This window comes from Canis lupus, chromosome 10 (assembly GCF_048164855.1).
Source record: "Canis lupus baileyi chromosome 10, mCanLup2.hap1, whole genome shotgun sequence".
NCBI lineage: Eukaryota > Metazoa > Chordata > Mammalia > Carnivora > Canidae > Canis > Canis lupus.
In genome coordinates, this window is record NC_132847.1 from 6,141,876 (window position 1) to 6,164,736 (window position 22,861).

The following is a 22,861-nucleotide window of genomic DNA, read 5'->3' on the forward strand; positions in this document are numbered from 1 at the left end:
TTGTATTTGGTGCAAATTTAATTTTATTAAACCTTACAATGAATGTTGTGGCATATCATTTTCCATTATGTGACAATTTATTGGCTGGCATCTGAGTACAGTACTTCTTCTGAAAAATACACAATGGGAAGTGACGAAAGGGAGAAACTAGTTGTTTAGTGATATATAAGGGTGGGGGGAAAAAAAGAAAAAAAGAAATAAGAAAAAGGATGACGACCAATTAGTATCTTTAGGATCTAACTCTAAAATGGTTAAAGTTCCAAGCAATAATGCTGCCGTTGCAGTGCATAAGAATATGGTTATCATCTCATCTGGCCCCCACAATTCTGATAATTACAAGGACTATTTTACCTGTAAAATTCAACCTAAGGTTTCAGCCGGGTGATATGATTTTAAAGAGCAATTTTTTCATACATAAAGAGTTTTCTCAAGTCACAGTAGATGGGGGTCTCTTAAATACTATACATTAAGGTAGTCATTTTACAAGTAAGCAATCACTTAACTTCAAAATCGTAATGGGCACCAAGTTACTTTTTTGCTGATTTGGGTTTTATGCCCTTGTCAGATTTATGGATAAGAAAATGACCCTTTTTTAAAAATCTACAATCCACTTGTCTGTATAAAGTAGACTGATATCTAATCTGAGTAAATGGAGTAAAATGACCGTTTCTTCTCCAGGAATGGTCAGTAGTGGAACATCTAAAATTCAGCAGGTCTGACAGGGCATTTTTACAGAAATGGCATCAACTTATAAATTCCAGCCAACATCACTGTGCTAAAGTGGATAGTTTAGTTCGACCCACAGGAGCACAATTAGCTCATTCAGTTTTAAAGGACTCGTAGTTAAAAAAAAAAAAAGTAACACAATTTTTTTTTTTTTAAATTCAGTCAACAATTTTGAGAATACTTTCTAACAAAAGCCTTAACAGTGTCTGGGGTCACATTCATTAACCAACCTCCTCCAAAATAAAATCATGGACAGTTCAGAGCTATCAAATCAAATCACTTGTTAAGAACTAACAGTGTTTGGGGAGATGGCCAATGAAGTAGAATTGTATCCCAACTGAAATAAGACAGTTCAGTTCTCAACACTGACGAACAGTTTTAAGCAATCAATATTTAGTGGTGGAAGATGCTAGATGTAAAGAAATCTTTAGTTCCACTAGAGTCGTACAAGTTAAGTTCACCTGTCAAGTAGAGGGAGGTGCACCTAACCATAAAAACATGAAAGCTTTCTTATTCCCTCCCAAAAAAGGAGAGGAAAATATTAAGTCACTGAAAAACCCAATTGCTCAGCTTTTACCCTCAAATTACTGGGATCTACTAGAGTAGATTTACTGAACTTACAGTTTCCCTTTTTAGAAAAAAGCAGTTCATGCATATGTACTCCTTATATCACAAGGTTAGAGGCAAATGATTTCAAAATCTCAATGTCTGATATTTCTAGAATGTGTGTCTAATCACAAACTCTTAATATATGTGATAACTCAAACGTTCCAACAAATCTGCCCATGGTAAATACAGGTTTAAAGTCTCTTCATCAAAAGGCTGGAGAGTGACCACGACTAGTTACATCCCATTCTACCCTTTTTAATGGTGAAATGCAATTCACAACCTAGCAAAATAAGGATAGTTTTAAAAAGATTAAATCTCAATTATTTAACTAGAAAAGTAAGTCTAACGCTTTTTTTAAATTTACTACTATTCGTGAGTTGGGCTTTTTTTTTTTGTTTTTTTGTGTTTTTTTTTTAACTGAATAAAGATGAAATAAACCTAAGGTGATTCTTTGCAGTGATGACTCTGTAAATACCATGACATCAACCCTCAGGAGAAAATGCAAGCAAAAACCCAAGTGATCCAGCTCATTCAACTCACAGGTAAACTTGAGGTTTTTTTCCTCAAATAAGGAGCTTTTTATTCAGAACAATTTCTTTAAGACATTTGCAGGGCAAATGTGCTGTCATAAATTTTATTCTGAATAACAATAAAGTGCTGAATGATAATTACCTGAATCTTTTTTAGTACTTTTCACTTATCTTTTCTTAAAAGAGCCCTTTCTGTGGCATTAGCAAAGCTGTTGGGAAGAAAAAACAAAAACAAAAAAACCGTAAAAAAAAAAAAAAAAAAAAAAGAAAAGCAGAGTCAAGCTAATAACTTTCAGTAGGGGAATAGGAAGCACTGCGACCTTTTTGTGTTTAACTGTGGTGACAAATAACTGAGACCAAAGTAATTCATGCAAGTTATCTTTAAAGGTATACGTAAGCTGGAAGAAAGGACACTGTTACTGACCTTTAATACTACGGCAGTAAATTGCGTACTAAAATACCTTAATTATCCTAGATGCCTAGATCTGGCTTGGCAAGCATCATGCCACTGACATGCTTTAGCTCTTTTTGTAACTAAAAGTGATCTGCGGTTCAATCACTGTGTATTTCACTGTGACTCATTAAAGCTGTGTGATAAACTTGGAGGTTAAATTTCAGCAAATTCTCTACACCTAATCACATCATCAGCACAAGCAGGACAACGCTGGTGCAGCATGAAAGGTGGGTCACTTTTTGTAAAGAGTCTTCCTTTTACTGCATGATATATTAAGATGACAGACCTAAATTTCAACTGGGTTAATGAGTTAGAAGAGATTTGTTTCCCAAATTTAGCACACAATAATTTCAGTGGATTAGAGAGAGAAACCTCAGAAAGAAGAAAAAAAAAAAAAAAAACAGAAAAGCTTGAGCTCAGGTAGCCAACCTGCAGCTCTAAAAATTGTCATGCTACAAGAGTACTACTTTCAAAAAAATGAGCTTTATAACAAACTTAAGAGTGTTCTGAGTTGAAGTTGACCAACTGCTGCATAGAAAATGTGCTAACATACAACAGTCAAGTTTAAGCCGGTGCATAGAGAAGATAAAGCACTTATGGTAATTGCAAATGGTAACAGGTCCATAAAGGGTGTGCAACCTAGCATGGGTCCGTTAAGAGGGGAGAAAGTGGTAAGTAGAAATGGTTAGGAAAAAAATCAAGTGGAAATAGGGAAGAAGCTTGGACAAGAGAAGCAGGGAAAAAAAAAAAAAAAAGAAGATCTTCAATTGTATAAAATTCACAAACCAATAAAGTATAAAGACACCACTGAAAAACAGTGAACTCTGTCCCAAACACCCAACAGCAAATAGAACCAGAACAGATAAGCCTTTGGCAGACAATTTTAGAAATTCAAATGACATTACATTTCTCAATAATTCACAAATATATTATATGGTATATTTATATTAAATACTGGGAAACCAATCCTGTAAATTTGATGCTTCTAATGCTTTAGCCAATGAGAGCACGAGGATATCAAGCTAAGTGAATGCTGGTGTTCTCACAACAGTGCTCGTTTATGAGGCAACTGTCAGCGATCCGTGCTTTAAACAGTGCTAAAAGATAGTCGGGTTATCATCTGTGAAGTGAAACAAAGGTCTCTAGCTTTTCTGGGATATGCCCTTTATAATATATTCTATGATTCACTATGACACGTGCAGCAAGACACTGCAATGTGGTATGATTTATGGGCTGGATCAAATTTTTAGCGATTTCCTTCTCGTCCAGCAAGTCACTAGCAGTTTGTTTATGCAAGTTTGTGGCATCAAAATGTGCACCTGATTTAATAAGGAGATTCATGATGTCGGGATGGTTGTTCAGAGCAGCGATGTGCAGGGGGCTGTTGTCATCAGAGTCTCTGACGTTGACGTCAGCACCACACTCTATCAGTATGGCCGTGACTTGCAGAGATGGAAATTTACACACAGGGTACCGCCCTACGCAGGTAGTATTCTTGTCCACAGCCAGGTGAAGGGGGCTGAAGTTATTCTTTCCCCTTGGATGCAGCTTAAGAAACCTATAGATAGTCTGCTTTTTGAAATGGTCCTGTTCTAGAGTACAAGGAACTTTTTCTAACAAGCAAATCAAGTGCAAAATAATGGAAAGAGCCTTATTTAACTGTAACGGGTCAGCTGGACACTGAGTTTGTTTGATGGCTCGCTCTATTTCAAGGACACTTTTGCACAGGATGCCCATGAGATCATCAAATGTAACGGTGGTGCCCAGCAGGCCTTTAGCTCTATCCTGGAGCATAAAGGAGAACAATTCAGCAAAAGACAACAAGCTGCTGGCGGTCATGGGGCTTAATGGGTCCAAATTGTTCTGCTGCATATCCAAAGCGTACTTCCAGAGGTTGATGCATCGTTTGAAATTTCCAGAATCCGCATAGACAGCGCCTCTGTATCTAATATAGTAGGAGGTATCAGGATGAGAAGGACCCAGAATACGTTCTCTAATTAATAGTGCCTGCATTCTCATCTCATCAGGGTCAGCGATAAGACCTTCTAGCTCTTCTGCACTATTAACCTCCTTGGCGTAATCATAAGCCATTATTAGCGTCTGTGGTACTGGTTTGCTAATTATGTTAGTCCTATCACTGTACCTCATGTTCATTGCCTTTTTCCAGTATTTTAAGGCCCCAAGTAGATCTCTTTTTTTGTCTACAAATGTAGCTCCCAGAAGCTCTAGAGCATTGATCCGTTCTGTCTTGCTGGTCTGTGCATGGTGAGTCAGAAAATCCACAATATTCGTGTGACCAGTAACACTTGCTGAGAGGAGAGGAGTCATTCCATAACCATCCTTTTCCATCTTGGCACAATACATAAGAAGCATCTTCATGATGTCCAAACTTCCAGATTCTGCGCAATCATGCAATGCAGTATTACCTTAAGGAGAAGGGGGTAAAAAGAAACATACTTTGAGGGACCAGAAGACCACATAGCACATAAATGTCGCTTAGCAATCTCAAAAAAGGCAGTTCTAGGCTGACCTTCATGGGACAGGCATACTTTAATCTGAACACAAATGAGAAAAAAATGATTCTCAGCACCTAAAACTAGTGTGACACATTGCAGGGGTTACATAAGTACTTGTTGAGTTTGTTAACTAAATGGCCAAATTAGGCATATAAGAAGATCATGAAAGACACTAAGTGAAAATTCCAAATGAATCCATGGCCTCTTGGGTTTTTTCAATAACGTTTTCAAGTGTGTATTCTGTGACTAAAAAGCAATGAAATGAAATTAACCAGCTATTCAACTTTGCAGACAGTTACTTAACTTTCTGGGTCAGCTTCCACATTTATAAAAGAGAAATCTAATCTATAATATCTAAGATTCTAACAGTAGTCAGAAACTATTTTTTCAATATTTCTGATTGCCAAATGAACCTCAGCTGTCTTAATCAAAATTCTCAGTGACAACATACTTTCCTCAGAAAGCACCCATAAGAAAAACAAGTCCAGTAAAAAGTGAAAAAATATGTGGGTGGTTCAACTGGAAGTTTAAAAGGAGCCATCTGAAGTATCCTTCCGTAATGGATTATTTCCCTTTGTAATTTAATTTTTTAAACATTCTTTTAAGATGTACTAAATGTTCCAATGCTGTCTTCTTCTTCCCACACATGGATTAAAATGGACAACAAGCTCTGACACATTAGGAAAAGCCCATATGCAACATATTAAGACATTATAACCACCCAAGTATTTTAGCTGCCCAGCTTTAATGCCAAACATTTTACTACTTTTCGTAACAAAAATTATCACACAGACCTTTGATGTTTACCTATGGTGTTTGCGGAAAATGAAAATTTCAACGGTGAGTCATTTTAGGCACATGTGCAGCAAAGAGTTAACACAGCTGGACAACAATGGCATCTTTAGAAAGAGCTACTTGCAGAGAACTCCCAATGTCAACAGATCAGAAAACTTTCCCTCCCATTATAAGGGCAGCCCACTGTTTGTATAAACAATATAGTTTGTGCTGCATACCTGCTTTTCTTCCTGGAGTATGGATTTTGGGGGTATTTCAGCAGAAGGTGCCTATGTGAACGATATCCAATAGAAACCCTGGGCTCCGAGTCTCCTAATGGATTTCCCTGGGCAGACACTGCTCTGTGTAACCTCTTACGAAGAGACAGTGTAAAAAAGCCTGCACACAGATTCTTCTAGGCCCCACCTGTGCCTTTCCCCTTAGGATCCAGCTGCACATCCTTATTATATCACTGTAATAAACATTAGCCATGGCTATAATTATATGTGGACTCACCTCCAGACACGTGAATGGCCTTGGGAGACCCCTGACACAGTATGTGTCCTAGAAACTAGTATATTTTTTTTATTAAATTAAAGAACTTTTATTTTATTATTTTTTTTAAGTTAGCTCCATGCGTAGCATAGAGCCCAATGCAGAGTTTGAACTCATGGCTCTGAGACCAAGACCTGAACTGACATCAAGGGTTAGATGCTTAACCGACTGAGCCATCCAGGTGCCACTAGAAAGTAGTTTAAACCTCAATATTTCACACAACAAATCTATAACTAAAATTTGAAAAAGCCAGTTATTACCCATTGGGGCTTGAATCTCTCCATAGGTTCATCCTGGTTAGTCTCCCATGACACCTACAGGAAGTACATGATTATCTGCATACATTTATTCTAACTCAGGATTTCAAAGGTCTACAACAGAACAGCATCTGATGAAATTTTTTAGCAATTTGTCTATAAGCCAAGCACTAAGAATAAGAAAGCCCAGAACTTCTGACTACTCGTGTTCATTGGTTCAAAATGATTTCAATTAAACACAGACTCTACCAAATGATTTCGATTAAACACAGACTCTACCAAATTAATCTCCTTTAGGAATCCCTTACCTTCTCCCTTTCCTCTAAGAGACAATATAAGAGAAATAGGTTTAGATGGCATTCTTCTCCATTCAGAGTCACATAAAATCAAGGGTAAGAATGCAAGAGAAGCCAGTTTTTTAATTAACCAAACTGCTGTATTAGAATAACCATACATTAGAAAAAAAGTTTTCTTAAGTAAAAAACCTATAGAATAGTTTCACATCTAGTAATGGTTGAAGTATTAGGATCACCCTTCTGGTAATAACTAAAAAGCTGAAAAATTTATTTTTAAAAATCTGACCACAGGTAGAGAGCTAAAAAGACCATACCCAGGAGAAGAAAGAAAATCAGACATGTCCAGAATTTGGGGAAGCTTCCCCCAGTGGCCTCTTCTGATTCTGGAAGCAGCAGCTAAGAAACTGAGTTTCTGACAGCTGGGCAGGGCCAGAGGAGAAAACCAGAGTCCAGAGTCCCCCAAGAAGGGAACTTTGAAGGCCCCCACACATTTGAGTTTTAGCTCTGAGGTGGCTGCACTCAAGTAGTTGAAGACAAACTACAGACAGACCAGCCACTGGAGGAACCAAAATCCAATTTAAGATCATGTTGATATTGAATTAAAGAAATTCAGGATTGCTAGTGAAAGTAGTCAAAAGGCAGGAGCAAATACAAATATTATTTACAAAAAATAGTATCTAGATATTATCTATTTATTTACTAGGGTTCAAATTACTGTTTTACATTCTTTATATATAACACTTGGTATCCAAACAAAGGAGCCACAACACAAAAAGCAAATAAGAACTGATGGGAAAGCCCTACAGAAGACCCCGATAATACAGTTATTGGACTTTAAAATAGTATTGTGCTTAGCAAAGTAAGAGAGACTAAAAAACAATTCTGAGAATTAGGCAGAAAACTGGAAAATACAAAAAAAGAAGAAGATGGATGTTCTAGAACTGAAAATCTCAGTGGGTGGCTTTACAAGCACATTACACACAGCTGAATAGAGAATGAGTGACTGGAAAATCAGTCAGATGAAAATACACAGAAAGAAGCATGGAGATGACAGGCTGGCAAAGCAGAGACAGTGAAGACTCAGAAGGAAACATGTCAGAAGACTAATGCTCTCAAAGCCAGAATTCTAGAGGAAGAAACTGGGCCCAAAGCAATACACAGAAGATAAAATCTAAGAATTTTCTGAAGCTGGTAAAATATTAAAACTATAAATTTAGTAAGTTTTACAAACACCCAGAAAGATAAAGTCAAAGAAAACCACCTCGAGGCAGACTACAGCAAAACTGCAGAGTGCTCAAAGAGAAAACTATTACAGGCAGAGAATGACCTGCACAAGAGCAACAGCTGGGCTGACAGCAAAGCTCTCACCAGGAACAAGAAGCCAGAGGACAACACAATGGCATTATGAAAGCACTATAGAAAAATAACTGCCAACTGAGAATTTTATATCCACAGCAAGAATACATGTGAATGAGGGGCTGTTTCAGTTAAGAACAAAACAAGAAAAACCAATGTATTTATTACCAGCAGATCTAATACTAGAGGGTGTTCTCCAGGCTAAAAGAAGAGGAGTCACATGGAAGCACGGAACTATGATCATAAGCATCAACAAAAGCAGTAAATTTGGGAGAAATACTAACTTTGAAAATAACAAGTGTCTCACAGGGCCTGAAATTCATATAGAAATAAAATGCATGACAGCAAGAGCATAAAAGTAAGAAGGGGAATTAGAATTAAAGTATTCTAATGATTTTTGCATTGCTTGGACAGTGGTAAACTCAGAAATGTATGTTACTCCTTTGGCAAGCCAAAGTAGTATGGTAACCACTAAAATAATAGAGGGATGCATACTCTGTTACTACAGTGAAAAAATGAAATAAGGAAAAATAATCCAAAAGCCAGCAAAAAGTGAGAGACAAAGAACACAAACCAGGTAGAACAAATAAAAATCAGAAAGTAGGAGGTAAAAACCCAAATGTATCAGTAATTACATTAAATGCAAGCAAACTCAATGTTCTCATTAAAAGACACAAACCATCAGACTGAAAATAGAAATACATAAAACTCAACTACATGCTGCTTACAGGACACACATCTTTTCTTCAAGACAGAAAAAGGCTGCAGTGAAAAAAAATAGAAATAAATGTATACCCTATGTAGAAATGAACCATAATAAGTAAGGAAGCTGTCTGACAGTTAAGGCAAGAAGTATGGTTAGAGTAAAGGAAAACATTTTACAAGGATATAAAATTCAAAACAACATAAAGATACAGTATTTCCAAATTTGCTTTTACTGAAAAGCATAGGTCTGAATTATATAGAGCAAAAATCAACAGAACTACAAGGAGAATCAGACAAACCTGCCATCATGTGACTTGCACACCTCTTTCAGTAGAGAACAAAACCAATCCGGGTAGAGAAGATGTGAACACAATTAACAAACTTGATTTAAACTGACATATATATGGGAACACGTGTAGAATACCGTTTTCTTTCCAGGATATATGAAAGAATACACATACCACATCCTGGCCATAAAGCAAGGTTCACAGAAATGTCAAGGGACTGGTATCACTGATTATGCTCGAAGTCCACAATGCAAGTTAGAAATGAAAGAAAAGAAAGAAAAGAAAGAAAAGAAAGAAAAGAAAGAAAAGAAAAGAAAAGAAAAGAAAAGAAAAGAAAAGAAAAGAAAAGAAAAGATCTCTCACACATACACACACACACCAACAGCAGCAACAACAAAACATTAGGAAAATCTCCATAAATGTGAATTTTTTTTAAGATTTTTTAAATTTTTTATTATTTTTTATTTATTCATGATAGACATAGAGGGAGAGAGAGAGGCAGAGACACAGGCAGAGGGAGAAGCAGCCTCCAAGCCGGGAGCCCAATGTGGGACTCGATCCGGGGACTCCAGGATCGCGCCCTGGGCAGGTGCCAAACCGCTGAGCCACCCAGGGATCCCCAGATTTGAATTTTTAAGTACGTACTTCTAAATAACCCATGGGTCAAAGAAGAAATCCCAATGGAAATTTGTGGCTGTGTGAAAATGAAAACCTTAAGTAACAAATCCTGTGGGACGTGGCTAAAACTGTGCTTCAAACGTGCACAATAGAAAAGAAAGGCTTTAAAAAGATGGCTCAGTTTTCATCTCAGGAAACTAAAGGCGAAAAACAGTAAAATTGAACCCAGAGAAAATAGAAGCAAATCATAAAAGCAGACATTAATGGAGAAGAAAAAGGTAGCCATACGTTAGCGCAGCATTTCTTCTTTTCCTGAATGTTACTTATTAGCGATTGCCTCCTTGTGATCTTATATTTGCAATTCTGCAAAGTAGAGAAAATACTTATTCTACAAATAGAAAGCAGGGAAATTGGTAGTAAAACACAAACCCATGTCTCCCAACGGCAACTGCAGTGTACTGCTCATTCCTGGGGTCACATTCTAAATGTTAGTTGTACTAGAATCTGATGAATAAGTTGTAGCTAATATAAGCCAAACCTCATAATGAAACTCCCCCGATCACGTTCCTTTCCAACTCCAACACTTTCATGCTTCCTCTGAAGAAACCGTTGAAAACCTTTTAGATGGCTTTCAAAATGCTACAACACTAATTCCCAAAGCACTATCCGTGGAAGGTGGGAGGGCAATGAAGAAAAATCCATAGTTTCAGAACATGTTATGTGAAGTAAAGCTTCATCTTGGTTACTGAGAACACACAGAAAATACACTATGAGAAATGGATTTTTAAAAGACTGAGATATTATTTGACTCCCTACTTGTCCAGCTTCATTTCTCATCATGTCCAATGTAAACGCCACACTGGGAGTTTCACCAGGAGTTGGCAAACTTTTTCTATAAAGGGCCTGATGTATTTTTAGGTTTTGCAAGCTGTAATTGTCTCTACTGTAACCACTCAACTCTACCATGGCAAGAAGCGTCTGTTGACAATACATTAAATTGAGGCAATTGCTTTCCAACAAAACCTGACTTACAGACATTGAAATACGATTTTCATGGCATTTTTATGTATCACTGAGTACTATTCTCCTTGAATTTTTCCCCTATTAAACTATTTTAAACTATTAAAATACAAAACATCTTAGCTGTCAGACAACACAAAAACAGCAGGTGGGCAGGATTTGACCCCTGGGCTAGTTTGCCAACACCATTGTCAATACCTGCCATTCACATGGCAGAGACCCTACTTACGCTTCATATTATGCTATCCTAAGTACTGCTCCTAGCACCAGGAACCGTCCTGCTCACATCCACCTCCATGCCTCTGCTTTTCATTTTTCTCTAATACATTCTCTCTTCTTTACCATTTTAATCTCTTGTCCTTCAAGTTTCTACAGAAACTTCAGCTGCCTGAAGACACTTCCTTGTTTCTACCATACCAATGTGTCATTGTGAGGATGCCTGGTGAATGAACGTGTCCCTCGTCCTGGTAGGTATTCCTATTACACCTACTATTATGGTATTATGTAACACCTTGTAATAGTCCAATGTTACTGCCACACAAATCTGTTTTCTTACCTAAATGGTCTATTCCTAGAGTACCAAAATCCTATATAATATGCCAACTAGCAGCACACTGCTAAGGCTAATGTAAGAATCTTAAATTTTTAATACTTGATTATCATACAAAATGATTCAAATTTAGCTTCTGAGGATAAGTTTAAAAAGTAAAGTCTTAGGAGAGGATTTTAACTGCTGTAGCAAGTGTATGAGCATCACACTTTCATGCCCTAGAGGCCCTAAAACAGTGCTTCTGAATTGTAGCCTAGACCTTGACTCAAAAGTTTAGATAAGCTTAAAAAACAAACAAAAACATCATTTTAAAGCAATGATAATTTTTGTCTCTCTATATAGAGGTTTTGAGAAAGTTGTAAATCAGTCCATATAAAACCGTTTCCTGCTTTTTGCCTACATCCTGGGCATTTTCTCACGTTAAGTGATGAGTACAGTCTACACAAACTCCAGATACTACAGTCATTCTCAGTGGCTTTATGGTGACAGTTCAAGTAAGGAGGCATGTCCAAGTTTACATACACACTTCCCTGTTGACATACATGTGCACTGCTTCAGAATTTTCACTATTCAAATTAATGCCTAAAAAACTAATGGTAACAGATGATTGCTGGGGCGGGGGGATTCTGGGAGAGAGGCTAACTACAGAGGAGCATGCAGGAACTTTCCATTCTATCTTTATTATACTGGTGGATAAACTATAGTGTATGTTTACCAAAACTTACAGAACTATATACTGAGAAGGATGGATTTTATGGTGTATAAATTTTACTTCAATAACTGAATGACAAAAAAATTAATGCCTAATTTAAGACAGAATCACAAATGTGTGAGAACTTAAAATACATCTTTAATTCATCCCAAAGGAATTAGGTAATCTTTAAAAGATCTACTTTTATTGTATTCCTTCTGGTACCAGAATTAATTTTTGAATTTTAATTTATATTACTTCTGTACCAAGGCGTATAGGACATTTTTACAGGTCTGTTCACAAACTTTATTTTATGACAAGTCTGTTTACCTTCCAATTTCTGGGCTTCTTAGTCTGACTTTCTCCATGCATTTTATAAAATGACAATCAGTTATCTGCTATATTTGCTCTATTAACTGTTTCATTCAAGAGAAAGATGCTTTCAGGATTAAATACAGGTTCTTGTGAAAAAATATAACAAGCTGAATTTAAAAATCAAGTTACTATGTTCTTGGGACTAGTCTGTGCTAAGTTACATGCCAAAGACCAATAAAATCACCTGAAATTTTTGCTAGGTAACATCAGTGTTAAACTTCTGGTGCACAATATCACATGCCAAGTACTACTGAATATTCAACTCAAGCATTTTCCTGAGGTTATATGCCTCTTAAAAATGTTTCCATAGTGCGATGGAAGATTTGGTATCAGTACCTCATAATGTCTTGATTTTCTATCCTCCAAGTGAGAGGGACAATTAAAAATAGAACACAAAATACAAAAATAAATACTTATTAGGCATCTTAGATGAAATTAAGGATATTTAGCATTGAAATTTAATTAATTTACCTTTAACTAAAGAAAAAAAGTAAATAAACAGTGTTCTATACAATTCTCAGTGCCTGACTCAGAACACGTTCATTTGAAGAAAAAGTAAAATTTCTTTTTTTTTTTTTTTAATTTTTTTTTTTTTTAATTTATTTATGATAGTCACAGAGAGAGAGAGAGAGGCAGAGACACAGGCAGAGGGAGAAGCAGGCTCCATGCACCGGGAGCCCGATGTGGGATTCGATCCCGGGTCTCCAGGATCACGCCCTGGGCCAAAGGCAGGCGCCAAACCGCTGCGCCACCCAGGGATCCCTGAAGAAAAAGTAAAATTTCTGACACTGAATTCATTATGGAAAATTCTCATGATTTCTTAAAAGACATGTTTGTTAAATGGACATTCCTTAAAAATCAAGCTAATGGGGGCGCTTGGGTGGCTCAGTGGGTTAAGCTTCTGCCTTTGGCTCAGGTCATAATCTCAGGATCTTGGGATCAAGCCCCCCCCCCCCAACATGGGGCTCCCTGCTCAGCAGGGAGTCTGCCTCTCCCTCTGCTTGTACTCCCTCTCTTTCTCTCTCAATAATTAATTAATTAATTAATTCTTTAAAAAATCAAGCTAATGGTCCATGAAGTGTTAATTCAGTTCAAGTATTTATACAGAAAGTTAAAATAGTAAGCTCTAAACATATTAATTTTCAACTACTGTAACTTAACCTTGAAACAGGGCTAAGAAAATCTGGAAGGATAAAAAGTAGCCATATTCCTTGGAAACAATGCAAATGCTCCTGCACAAAAATATGGTTATGAGGATGGATGAAATAGGTCATGGGGATTAACCAGTCACTTGTGATGTATGAAAGTGCTGAGACACTATATGGTACACCCAAAACTATTATTACACTTTATGTTTGTACTGGAATTATAATAAAAACAATAAAACAACAAATAAACAACATGGTAGTCTTTCTCAAGAAGACCTAAAAGTGCCAATCTTAAAAAGAAATAAAGGGGGCAGCCCGGGTGGTTCAGTGGTTTAGCGCGGCCCTCAGCCCAGGGCCTGATCCTGGGGACCGGGGATCAAGTCCAACGTCGGGCTCCCTGCATGGAGCCTGCTTCTCCCTTTGCCCCTCTCTCTCTCTCTGTGTGTCTCTCATGAATAAATAAATTTTAAAAATAAATAAATAAATAAATAAATAAATAAATAAAGGAATGAATGAATGAATGAATGAATGAATGAATGTGCCAATCTTAGTTGCTGTTAATTCTAAAGAGACCTGTAATCTTTTGATAGTAGGCACATAAAAGACAGGAATTCGTGCTCAACTGTGAAAGTTTAGGTGCCTAACAAAGGAGTCAAGGGTTTAAAAAATCCAAAAATTTACTATTATTTTGAGTAATAACTAGTAGGAGCCCTAAGAGTGCCCAGGCTACACACAAGATGTTTTGGATTTGACTAAACAGTAAGTGACTGTTTGCAAGAAATTGCTACCAATCAACTAACTACTTAAATCCTACAAGACCTTCAACACAGAATTTATAAATATCTCAATTTGAATAGGATTACTCAGGTTCTCCAGGATCAGAATTTAGTCCATTTTTAAACCACTCCCAATTTATATTTTTTAATGAAATAAAAATGTTCTTACAAAGTCTGTAAAATATTTTACAAATACAAAATGTCTATTATAATTTAAACGTTTTCTAGAAATATCAATTCAACAGATTCTGTTATTTTGTAAAGTCCTCACACAGGTCAAGTTTTACTGTGTTTTAGTCAAATACAGTTGTGCTTATCAAACACAGTCTGACCCACAGAAACCTTCCTGTCTATGTAGCAAAGGGTATCAGTAAAACCCCCAATTGTCTTAAGTCAATTCTAAGTGGTCTACAGTTGAATATTTCAAAAATAAGCTTGTAAAATAAAATCCAAGTTGCTATAAATAATATCATCAAAAGAGTGGAAAAAAAACAAGGCAAACTGGTACAACCACTGTGGAAAAGAGTATGAAGTTTCCTCAGAAAGTTAGAAATAGAAATACCACACAACCCAGTAATTCCACTTCCCCCAAAAAATCCAAAAACAATAATTCAAAAAGATACATGCACTCCTGTTTATGGTAGTAATATGTAATAGTAGTAATACGTCCAGATATGGAAATAACCTAAGTGTCCATCGACAGACTAACGGATAAAGGAGATATGCAGTGTGTGTTTGTGTGTGTGTGTGTGCGCACACATAATGAAGTAATACTCAACTATAAAAAAGAACTGAAATCTTGTCATTTGTGACAAATAGATGGGCCAAAAGGTATTACGCTAAGTGAAATAAGTCACACAAGCAAAAAACAAATATATGATTTCACCTAAATGTGCAATCTGAAAAACAAAATGAACAACCAAACCAAAACAGAAACGCATATATAGAGAACTGATGGTTTCCAGAGGGAGGCTGGGAGAGGGGATGGGTGAAATAGGCGATGGGCTGTAATAGGTACAAACTTCTAGTTATAAAATAAGTCATGAGGATGAAAACTACAGCATAGGGAATACAGCCAATAATACTGTAATAACATGGTATGGTGACAGATGGTAACTACACTCATTATGGTGAACACCGCATATGTTTAACTCAAATTACTATGCTGTATACCTGAAACTAATACAATATTGTATGTCAACTATACTTCAATAAAAAGGAAAGAAAAGAAATGGAAGACATTTTATAATTACTTCAGTTTTTACAAAAAAAATTAAGTTTGTGATCAGCACTCATTTTACTTGCTCCTCTTATTTTTACTGGTATACCTGACTCCCTTTTTGTTACTCTTAACTTCCCCCATTTTCTTAAAAAAAAAAATTAAATTTACTTAAAAAAAAAAGTGAAAAAACAATGTACAGAATGGGAGAAAATATCTGCAAATCATGTATCTGATAAAGGATTTGTATTCAGAATATATAAATTACTCTTACAACTCAGTAATAAAATAAATAACCCAATTTTAAAACATGCAAACAATACAAAGACATCTCTCCAAAGCCGATCAACAAATAGCCAATAAACACATGAACAGATGCTGAACATCACAGCCCTGAAGAAAAAAAAATCCAAACCACAATGAGATACCACTTCATATCCAGTAAGATGGCAGTCTCAGGGAGGAAGAGTAATACCAAATGTTGGTGAGGGTGTGAAAAAACTGGAACTCTCCTGCACTGCTGACAGGAATGTAAAATGGTGCAGCCACTTTGGGAAACAGCTGAGCTATTCCTTAAAAGGTTAAACAGAGGGATCCCTGGGTGGCGCAGCGGTTTAGCACCTGCCTTTGGCCCAGGGCGCAATCCTGGAGACCCGGGATCGAGTCCCACATCGGGCTCCCAGTGCATGGAGCCTGCTTCTCCCTCTGCCTGTGTCTCTGCCTCTCTCTCTCTCTGTGCCTATCATAAATAAATAAAAATTAAAAAAAAAAATAAAGTCCTGGTTGACCTGTGTTTAAAAAAAAAAAAAAGGTTAAACAGAGAGTTGCCATGTGACCTAGCAATTCCACTCCTCCATATATACCCGACAGAAATGAAAACGTACATCCACACAAGAGCTTGTAAGTGAACATTCATACCATTCTTATTCCTAACAACCAAAAAGTAGAACCAGTCCAAATGGCCATTAACTGATAAATGGATAAATGTGGTCTATCTACACAAGGGATTATGCAATGAAAAGAATAAATCAATAAAGTACTGACGCGTGCTACAAATGGATGAGCCTTGAAAATATCACACGGAGGCAAAGAATCCCAACACAAAAGAGCACATATTATGATTCCATTTATATGATGAAATGTCCAGAACAGACAAACACTTAAGGACATAAGGATTAGTGGTTGCCTAAACTTCCTGCATGCAGGCTGGGAGAGGAGGGGAAATGGGAGTGAGTAGTACTGGATATGGGTTTTGGGGTGGTGGTGTGGTAACGAAGAAAAGGTGGCGGTGGTGATGGCAGCACTGCTCTGCATACACTGATTTGAACACTTAAATGGGTGAATGGTATGTGACTTGTGTCTCAAAGCTGTTTTAAAATCAAAGTACTTGTGTTTTTGATAAAAGTATAAGTTTTGACTTTGAGAAGCAGCAATTAAAGGTCCCTTACACATTTGTTGGAAATGCACAGAGAATACACAGAAACAATTCTCACCTCTATTCTTTAGCCTCCATTCTTCAACTCTGTAGCTGGTACTCATATGAGGCCCACGTGCAAAGATGGGGAAGGGCCTGCAATTCAACTGTGGAACAATGCTGACTCCAAGTACTTTATTCCTGGGATAACTAAATGGTATGAGTTAAGGGAAGAGGTGAGAAGGGGTAGAGACTTCAGGATTCTATGGAGCACTAGAAGGTTCCTCTCCTCAGGATGCTTCCCTTCCCCCATGTATATTCTAATACCAGAGATACTCAAGGACAGGAATTTAAAAAAAAAGAATCAAAACAGAATCAAATACAAACTGTGCCAAGGTTACCATGTACCCTCCCTTCATGAATTCTTTGTATAAGGCACTGAGTTCAGAGCATAAGGATATTTAACCATAGAGATCCCTAAAGATCACAACAAAGTTAAACACTAAAAACATCTGCATCCAGAGTTAGGACGAATTCTTTTAACTCAAGGAGAATCAGGAAAAGCCTGGGAGATGGGTCCTGACATCTAGTAGAATTTTAAGGCTAAGAGGGCCTGAGCTAAGGGATCAGGATGAAAAGCAACCAATATCAGTGTAATCTGATGAAAATTATACAACATCAGCTGCTAGAAGCATCACCATTACAATTCAGACTTCCTGAAAATTCCTTTTCCTGGTCACTCTTCCCAAAGCACTGGGGACAAGAAGAGGAGATGTTTTTGGCAGATGTGTCCCCATGTGACTTCTTTACCTGGGCCTTTGCCCACTTCTATCTTCCGTTACATACATTCCTAATGTCTCTCAACGGCGCTCGTCTCCAGAATGCCAAGGGCTCCCTGAATTTTGTTTTTAAAGAAACAATTTGCATCCAGGGAAGTCTGATAAAAATGAACTCAGCAAGGGAACCACTGGTACCCAAAGGTCAATAAGCAAAACAACCTCTGCTGTTAGTTAGTTCGTGCAGCCGCCCACAGCCCAGAAAGGGCAGTAGAGTTCAGGATGTACTCTTCTTCCCAACTTCAGTTCAGCTGTGAGGACTTGCAGTTCAAAATCCAATTTCTGAGCCTAGAGGAACACAGTGGCTCTTTCCCCACTGCACTCAACCTACACACTTTCTATAGCTTCACTTCTCCAACTGGGTACCAAGTCTCTATGGGGACACAGAGAAGTGTGCCAGGGGACCCAAGAGGAAAAGGATGAACGTGCGACAACTTGCAGGCGCAACCCAATGAAGTGGAAACAAAATGCTCATGAATTCAACCAGTAAGTCATCTGAACATTACTGTTAAATCAAAACCAATACAGATATGCCACAGAAGTTTTAAGTCCCTCTCTCCAACTCTTCTCTGATAGTAGGTGTTGAGGTTACCAACAGCTGAGAAGAATTTTGAAAAATCAAAAAAGGATGGACAACTTCTGCTTCCAACTGGCAGAGCTTACCACCCCGCATACCAACTGCATAAGGGTCACTTTCTTTATCCCTGATCCTAACATCAACCTTTCTGAATTTATGGGGGAGCTTTTCTTATCTGAGATTCCTCTGCACTTGCAATGGGTAAAAAAATATATATAATAATATAACTTATTTTTCACACTTCCTTCATTAAAATACATCTACACCACAAATTGCCTATACGAGGCTATGGCAGAGAACTAATATAACATGCTTAGGGTTTCCTTTAAACTATTGCAGAGAAAAAAATAAAAATAAAAAAAAATAAACTACTGCAGAAAACAAAAGGAGAGGAGAGAGAAATACATTTTTTAAAACTTTGGCATATGTGGATGATGGCTGAAGAAAGGTGGTTAAGTATAAAGTGGCTCAAATCATATTCTTCTCTCCCCTTATGCAGGAATAAGAACATTTCTCTAGCAATAAGTCAAATAAAACTGCTTGAACAGGCTCTCTCTCAAACCCTTTTACAGCCAGCTATACTTATGAGCCTACATTAATTTCTTCCATTTCTGAACTCCTAGAGTTCTACCTATACTGCTCATTTTTCACAATTATGGCCTCAATGTCTTACACTGTCTTCACATATGTATTTATTTCCATAGTGAAAGAACAACACAACAGTCAACAGTCCTGGCCATCAAAGAGCTTATAATCCTCTCTTAAATCCAACCTATTTTATTCATTTACCAACTACCCACTATGGGCCAGACACTCTTTCTAACATATGGACACAAACACCAGGTCTCTAGCTTTAAAGAGCTCACAATATAATAGAACTAGAATGCACATAGGTGGGTTTCTCTAGAAAGAAAGAGAGGGAAAAAAATCTCAGTTATTTCTCAACTGGAAACTTTCACTAACTTACCACTGCATAAAAAATAAAAATCAAACGCCTTTACCTAGAAGTCAGTCCTTTATAATCTAGTCCTGAGTGCCCTCTGATCCAAATATGCCTACTCTTCTACTTCCTGGACTCTCCAAGCATATTTCTCAATGTGCTTTTCCTTATGTCATTTCCTAAGCATTAAAAACTTTATCCAATGCAATCTACAGATCTGAACCCTGAGAACCCCTTCAATGTCTCCGAGTTCAACATCTCCATGACATGTCTTCTAAAATCCATCAGCACAGGCTCACACTATTCCTTTAGCAGTTAACAAATATGCCATCCTGTATCTTCTTAGAGGCCTCCACAATGTCCCACACAGGGTCTTGCCTACAGAAAATGCACAGTGATTATCTTCTTACCAACTTACCTAATTACCTTGGGTATTTACAAGATTAACCTATGTAGGAGGAGAGCCTGTATTCTAGGGTCAGTCTCTCCAAACCCAACTCAGAGAAGCTATACTACTGGTCCGTAGCACTCAAATCACTCTCAGCTGTTCAATTCCCAGCAGAATCTGGGGTATAAAAGCAGAACTGAAGGGCTAAAGTAACTTTGCCATAGATTCTATTCTGAATCCAACAACATAAAACAAAACAAGCCCAAGATGACCATAACCAGGAAGTGCTGAAATCAATGTAGTAGCTCTGAGATGGGCTTGTCTAATCAAGCAAGAAGCAATGTAGTAGCTTCTGATTTGGGGTCTGTGGTTTTTACACAGCAACCCATTCTCCTGTTTCAAAAATCACCTGCTGTGTTAAATGGGAAAAGTATTCCTAAACATCTCAAAGTTTTTCTCCTCTTTGTGAATGCCACCGGAAAACAAAGAACCCACAGGCTCCCGGGGAACGATCTGAGTGGGGATAAAGTATTCACAAATATCAAATCAAGAAAATACTACTATTGCACTTACCATACTGTGGCTCAAGTATCTGCATATGAGCCTGTCTCTCCAATCAAACCATGAGCTCAAGAGCACGGAGTCAAGGACAGGCTATCTTGTCTTAATTAGCTCTGTATATTCTAAGGTCTAACAGCCTAGTACACTGAGGGACTCAGTAAGTGCTCTCTCAATTAGGGGATGAATTCCACCTTAGGTTAAAACCTGTTCAAAATGCCAACAGTCTGTTAAAAAGTAATGAAAACAAAAGTTAAGGAATATATTCAAATGCCAACTGCCTGTTAAAAAGTAATGGAATGTAGAAGTCATGTGCATTTGGTATTTAAGAAGACCAAACATAATCTACCGGGGTTTTCTTTCTTCACAACCATTTCCAACAGCTGACACATACCATTTCCTAAGAAGTTATTCCATTTTATCCCTAATCTCATCACTCTTGTCTACTTCTTGGATAGGGGAAAAAATGTTGGGGCAGGGGGAAGGGGTGGCATCTTTCCTTGATGCTGTATCACATAGATCCTTCTCCAATGTTCCTGCCTCAGTTTCAAATGCTTTTTAATGACACATTAACCCATAAAAAAAAAAAAAAAAAAATCTAGAGTCAGAAAAGAGTGATTATCAAAGAATGGAAGCTTCAGGATCAGAGTGGGGGAGGGGTACATATACACTTTAAGCTGCCCCCAATTTTCATTAAGAATCACTGTAAAAATTAAAAGGCACTATAACAAATGTACTGCACACAAATATATAAATACACACACACATATGACATACATCTGTATGTATATAAAACTGAGAATACGTGAAAACAATTTCTGGCATAAAACTGTTTTCTTGGGATCCCTGGGTGGCGCAGCGGTTTAGCGCCTGCCTTTGGCCTAGGGCGTGATCCTGGAGACCCGGGATCGAATCCCACGTCAGGCTCCCGGTGCATGGAGCCTGCTTCTCCCTCTGCCTGTGTCTCTGCCTCTCTCTCTCTCTCTCTCTGTGACTAAAATAAATAAATAAATAAATAAATAAATAAATAAATAAATAAATAAATAAATAAATAAATAAATAAATAAATAAAAATTTAAAAAAACAAAACTGTTTTCTTGTGTGTAATTTTTTTGAAAGGCACAAGTACTAGATACTGATAAAGGGGCGGGGGTGGGACAGAACTACTCTAGAATTAGATCATTTGACCAAACCAACTCCAGAATTAGATCACTGGACCGTATTCTCACATACAAGGCTGTATGATGATAGTGATAAAAGAAACATTCTTCTGAAACAGCAAAGGTTATCAAGTTATATACCATTCAGTTCATCAGGGGGAAATGCTCACAAAAATATGAGCTACTTATAGTGAAGCTCTCTCGTACGTTATATCTCCAGAAGCATGGAAAGCAATTTTGAAAACCATAAGGGAAGCAGTATCAGTACTTATCTCTCCAATGACCTGAGTTTAAAACAACTTCACTTAGATATGTTAAGTTCAACAATCTGTGCATTTGGCTAATAAAAAGCCCAAAACAAAGAAACAAAAAAATCCAACAAACCTAAAAAGGTAGACGTAGATTTAACGCTTTTTCTGCTAGTTAATGGATTGCAAAGCATTCCCAATGGTAACATGGTCATGTAAGCAGTAATTGCTCCCTTTAAACAGGCATTCTTTAAAGGAATGAATGTTTTAAACAAACAAAAATGCCACGCTGTCCTCTGAGCCAACAACCCACCTCAAAGATAATCAGGAACAAACAAAAAATTTTCTAAGAATGTCCACAGAAACATTCCTTTATCCTACTGAAAAGCCAGAAGCAATAGAAAACTCTATTAGGAGAGTACACAGCTACTGAAGTTAAAGGACTATAATTAATGTAATTAAAGATATTACTGATTAAAAAAAGGTTATAGAAGAGCATATACAATAAAATTACAAATATACATAATAAATTCAGAAGTATTTTGGAAGGATTATCTCTAAGTGGCATTTTGTGAGATTTTTATATTTTCTCTAAAAAATAAATTTACAGAAAAATCAGTGAGCCCACACGATTCTAAATTAAACCTTTAAAAAAAATACTAAAATCAGTCAATTATGTCCAACAACTATGTTGTGTCTCATAACCCGTTAGCCTTTCTGAAAGGCAATCAGACACCATCACAATGATAAATACACACTTTGATTCAGCAATTCCATTTATAGGTTACCTAGCATATAGCTGTTGTCACACAAGTGTGACACACTTCTGTTCGAGAATATTTACAGAAGCATTGCTTATATTGGATGTGACCTAACTGTCCATCAACAGGGCCTAGATAAATTATGTACATTCGTACAATGAAATACTGTGTAACCGCTAAACAGAGTGAGGCAAGTTCTGTGTGTTGCAGTTGAATGACAGCCAAGATAATTTAAGGTTAAAAAAAAAAAAAAAGAAAAAAGAAAAAAGAAAAACCCAAACAGTATATATCAACCAACAGAAGGGAAAGAGGGAGGAAGAGACATAAACAAGTGTACCTGTCTTTGCACAGACCATCTCCAGAACACACAAAAGCCCATAAACAGCAATCAAACAGTGGCTCCCAGTGGGTGGGAGGTCTGGAAATCAGAGGTGGTTAAGATTTCTCATTGTAAAAACACTGTCCACCAATTTGTATTGTTTGAATTTTTTTACTGTGTAGGTAGGCTACTTTTCAG

General features: G+C 37.2%; 1 protein-coding gene across 2 annotated transcripts in view; it reads right to left on the minus strand.

Moving 5' to 3' along the window:
- Window positions 1-22,861, minus strand: part of FEM1C (fem-1 homolog C) — a 25,623-nt gene continuing 2,762 nt past the window's right edge. For both annotated transcript variants that reach the window (XM_072840600.1, XM_072840599.1), the window contains exon 3: window positions 1-4,745. In XM_072840600.1, coding sequence (XP_072696701.1) covers window positions 3,436-4,745 — 1,310 coding nt within the window. In that variant the 3' untranslated portion in view covers window positions 1-3,435. The remainder of the gene's footprint in view (window positions 4,746-22,861) is intronic.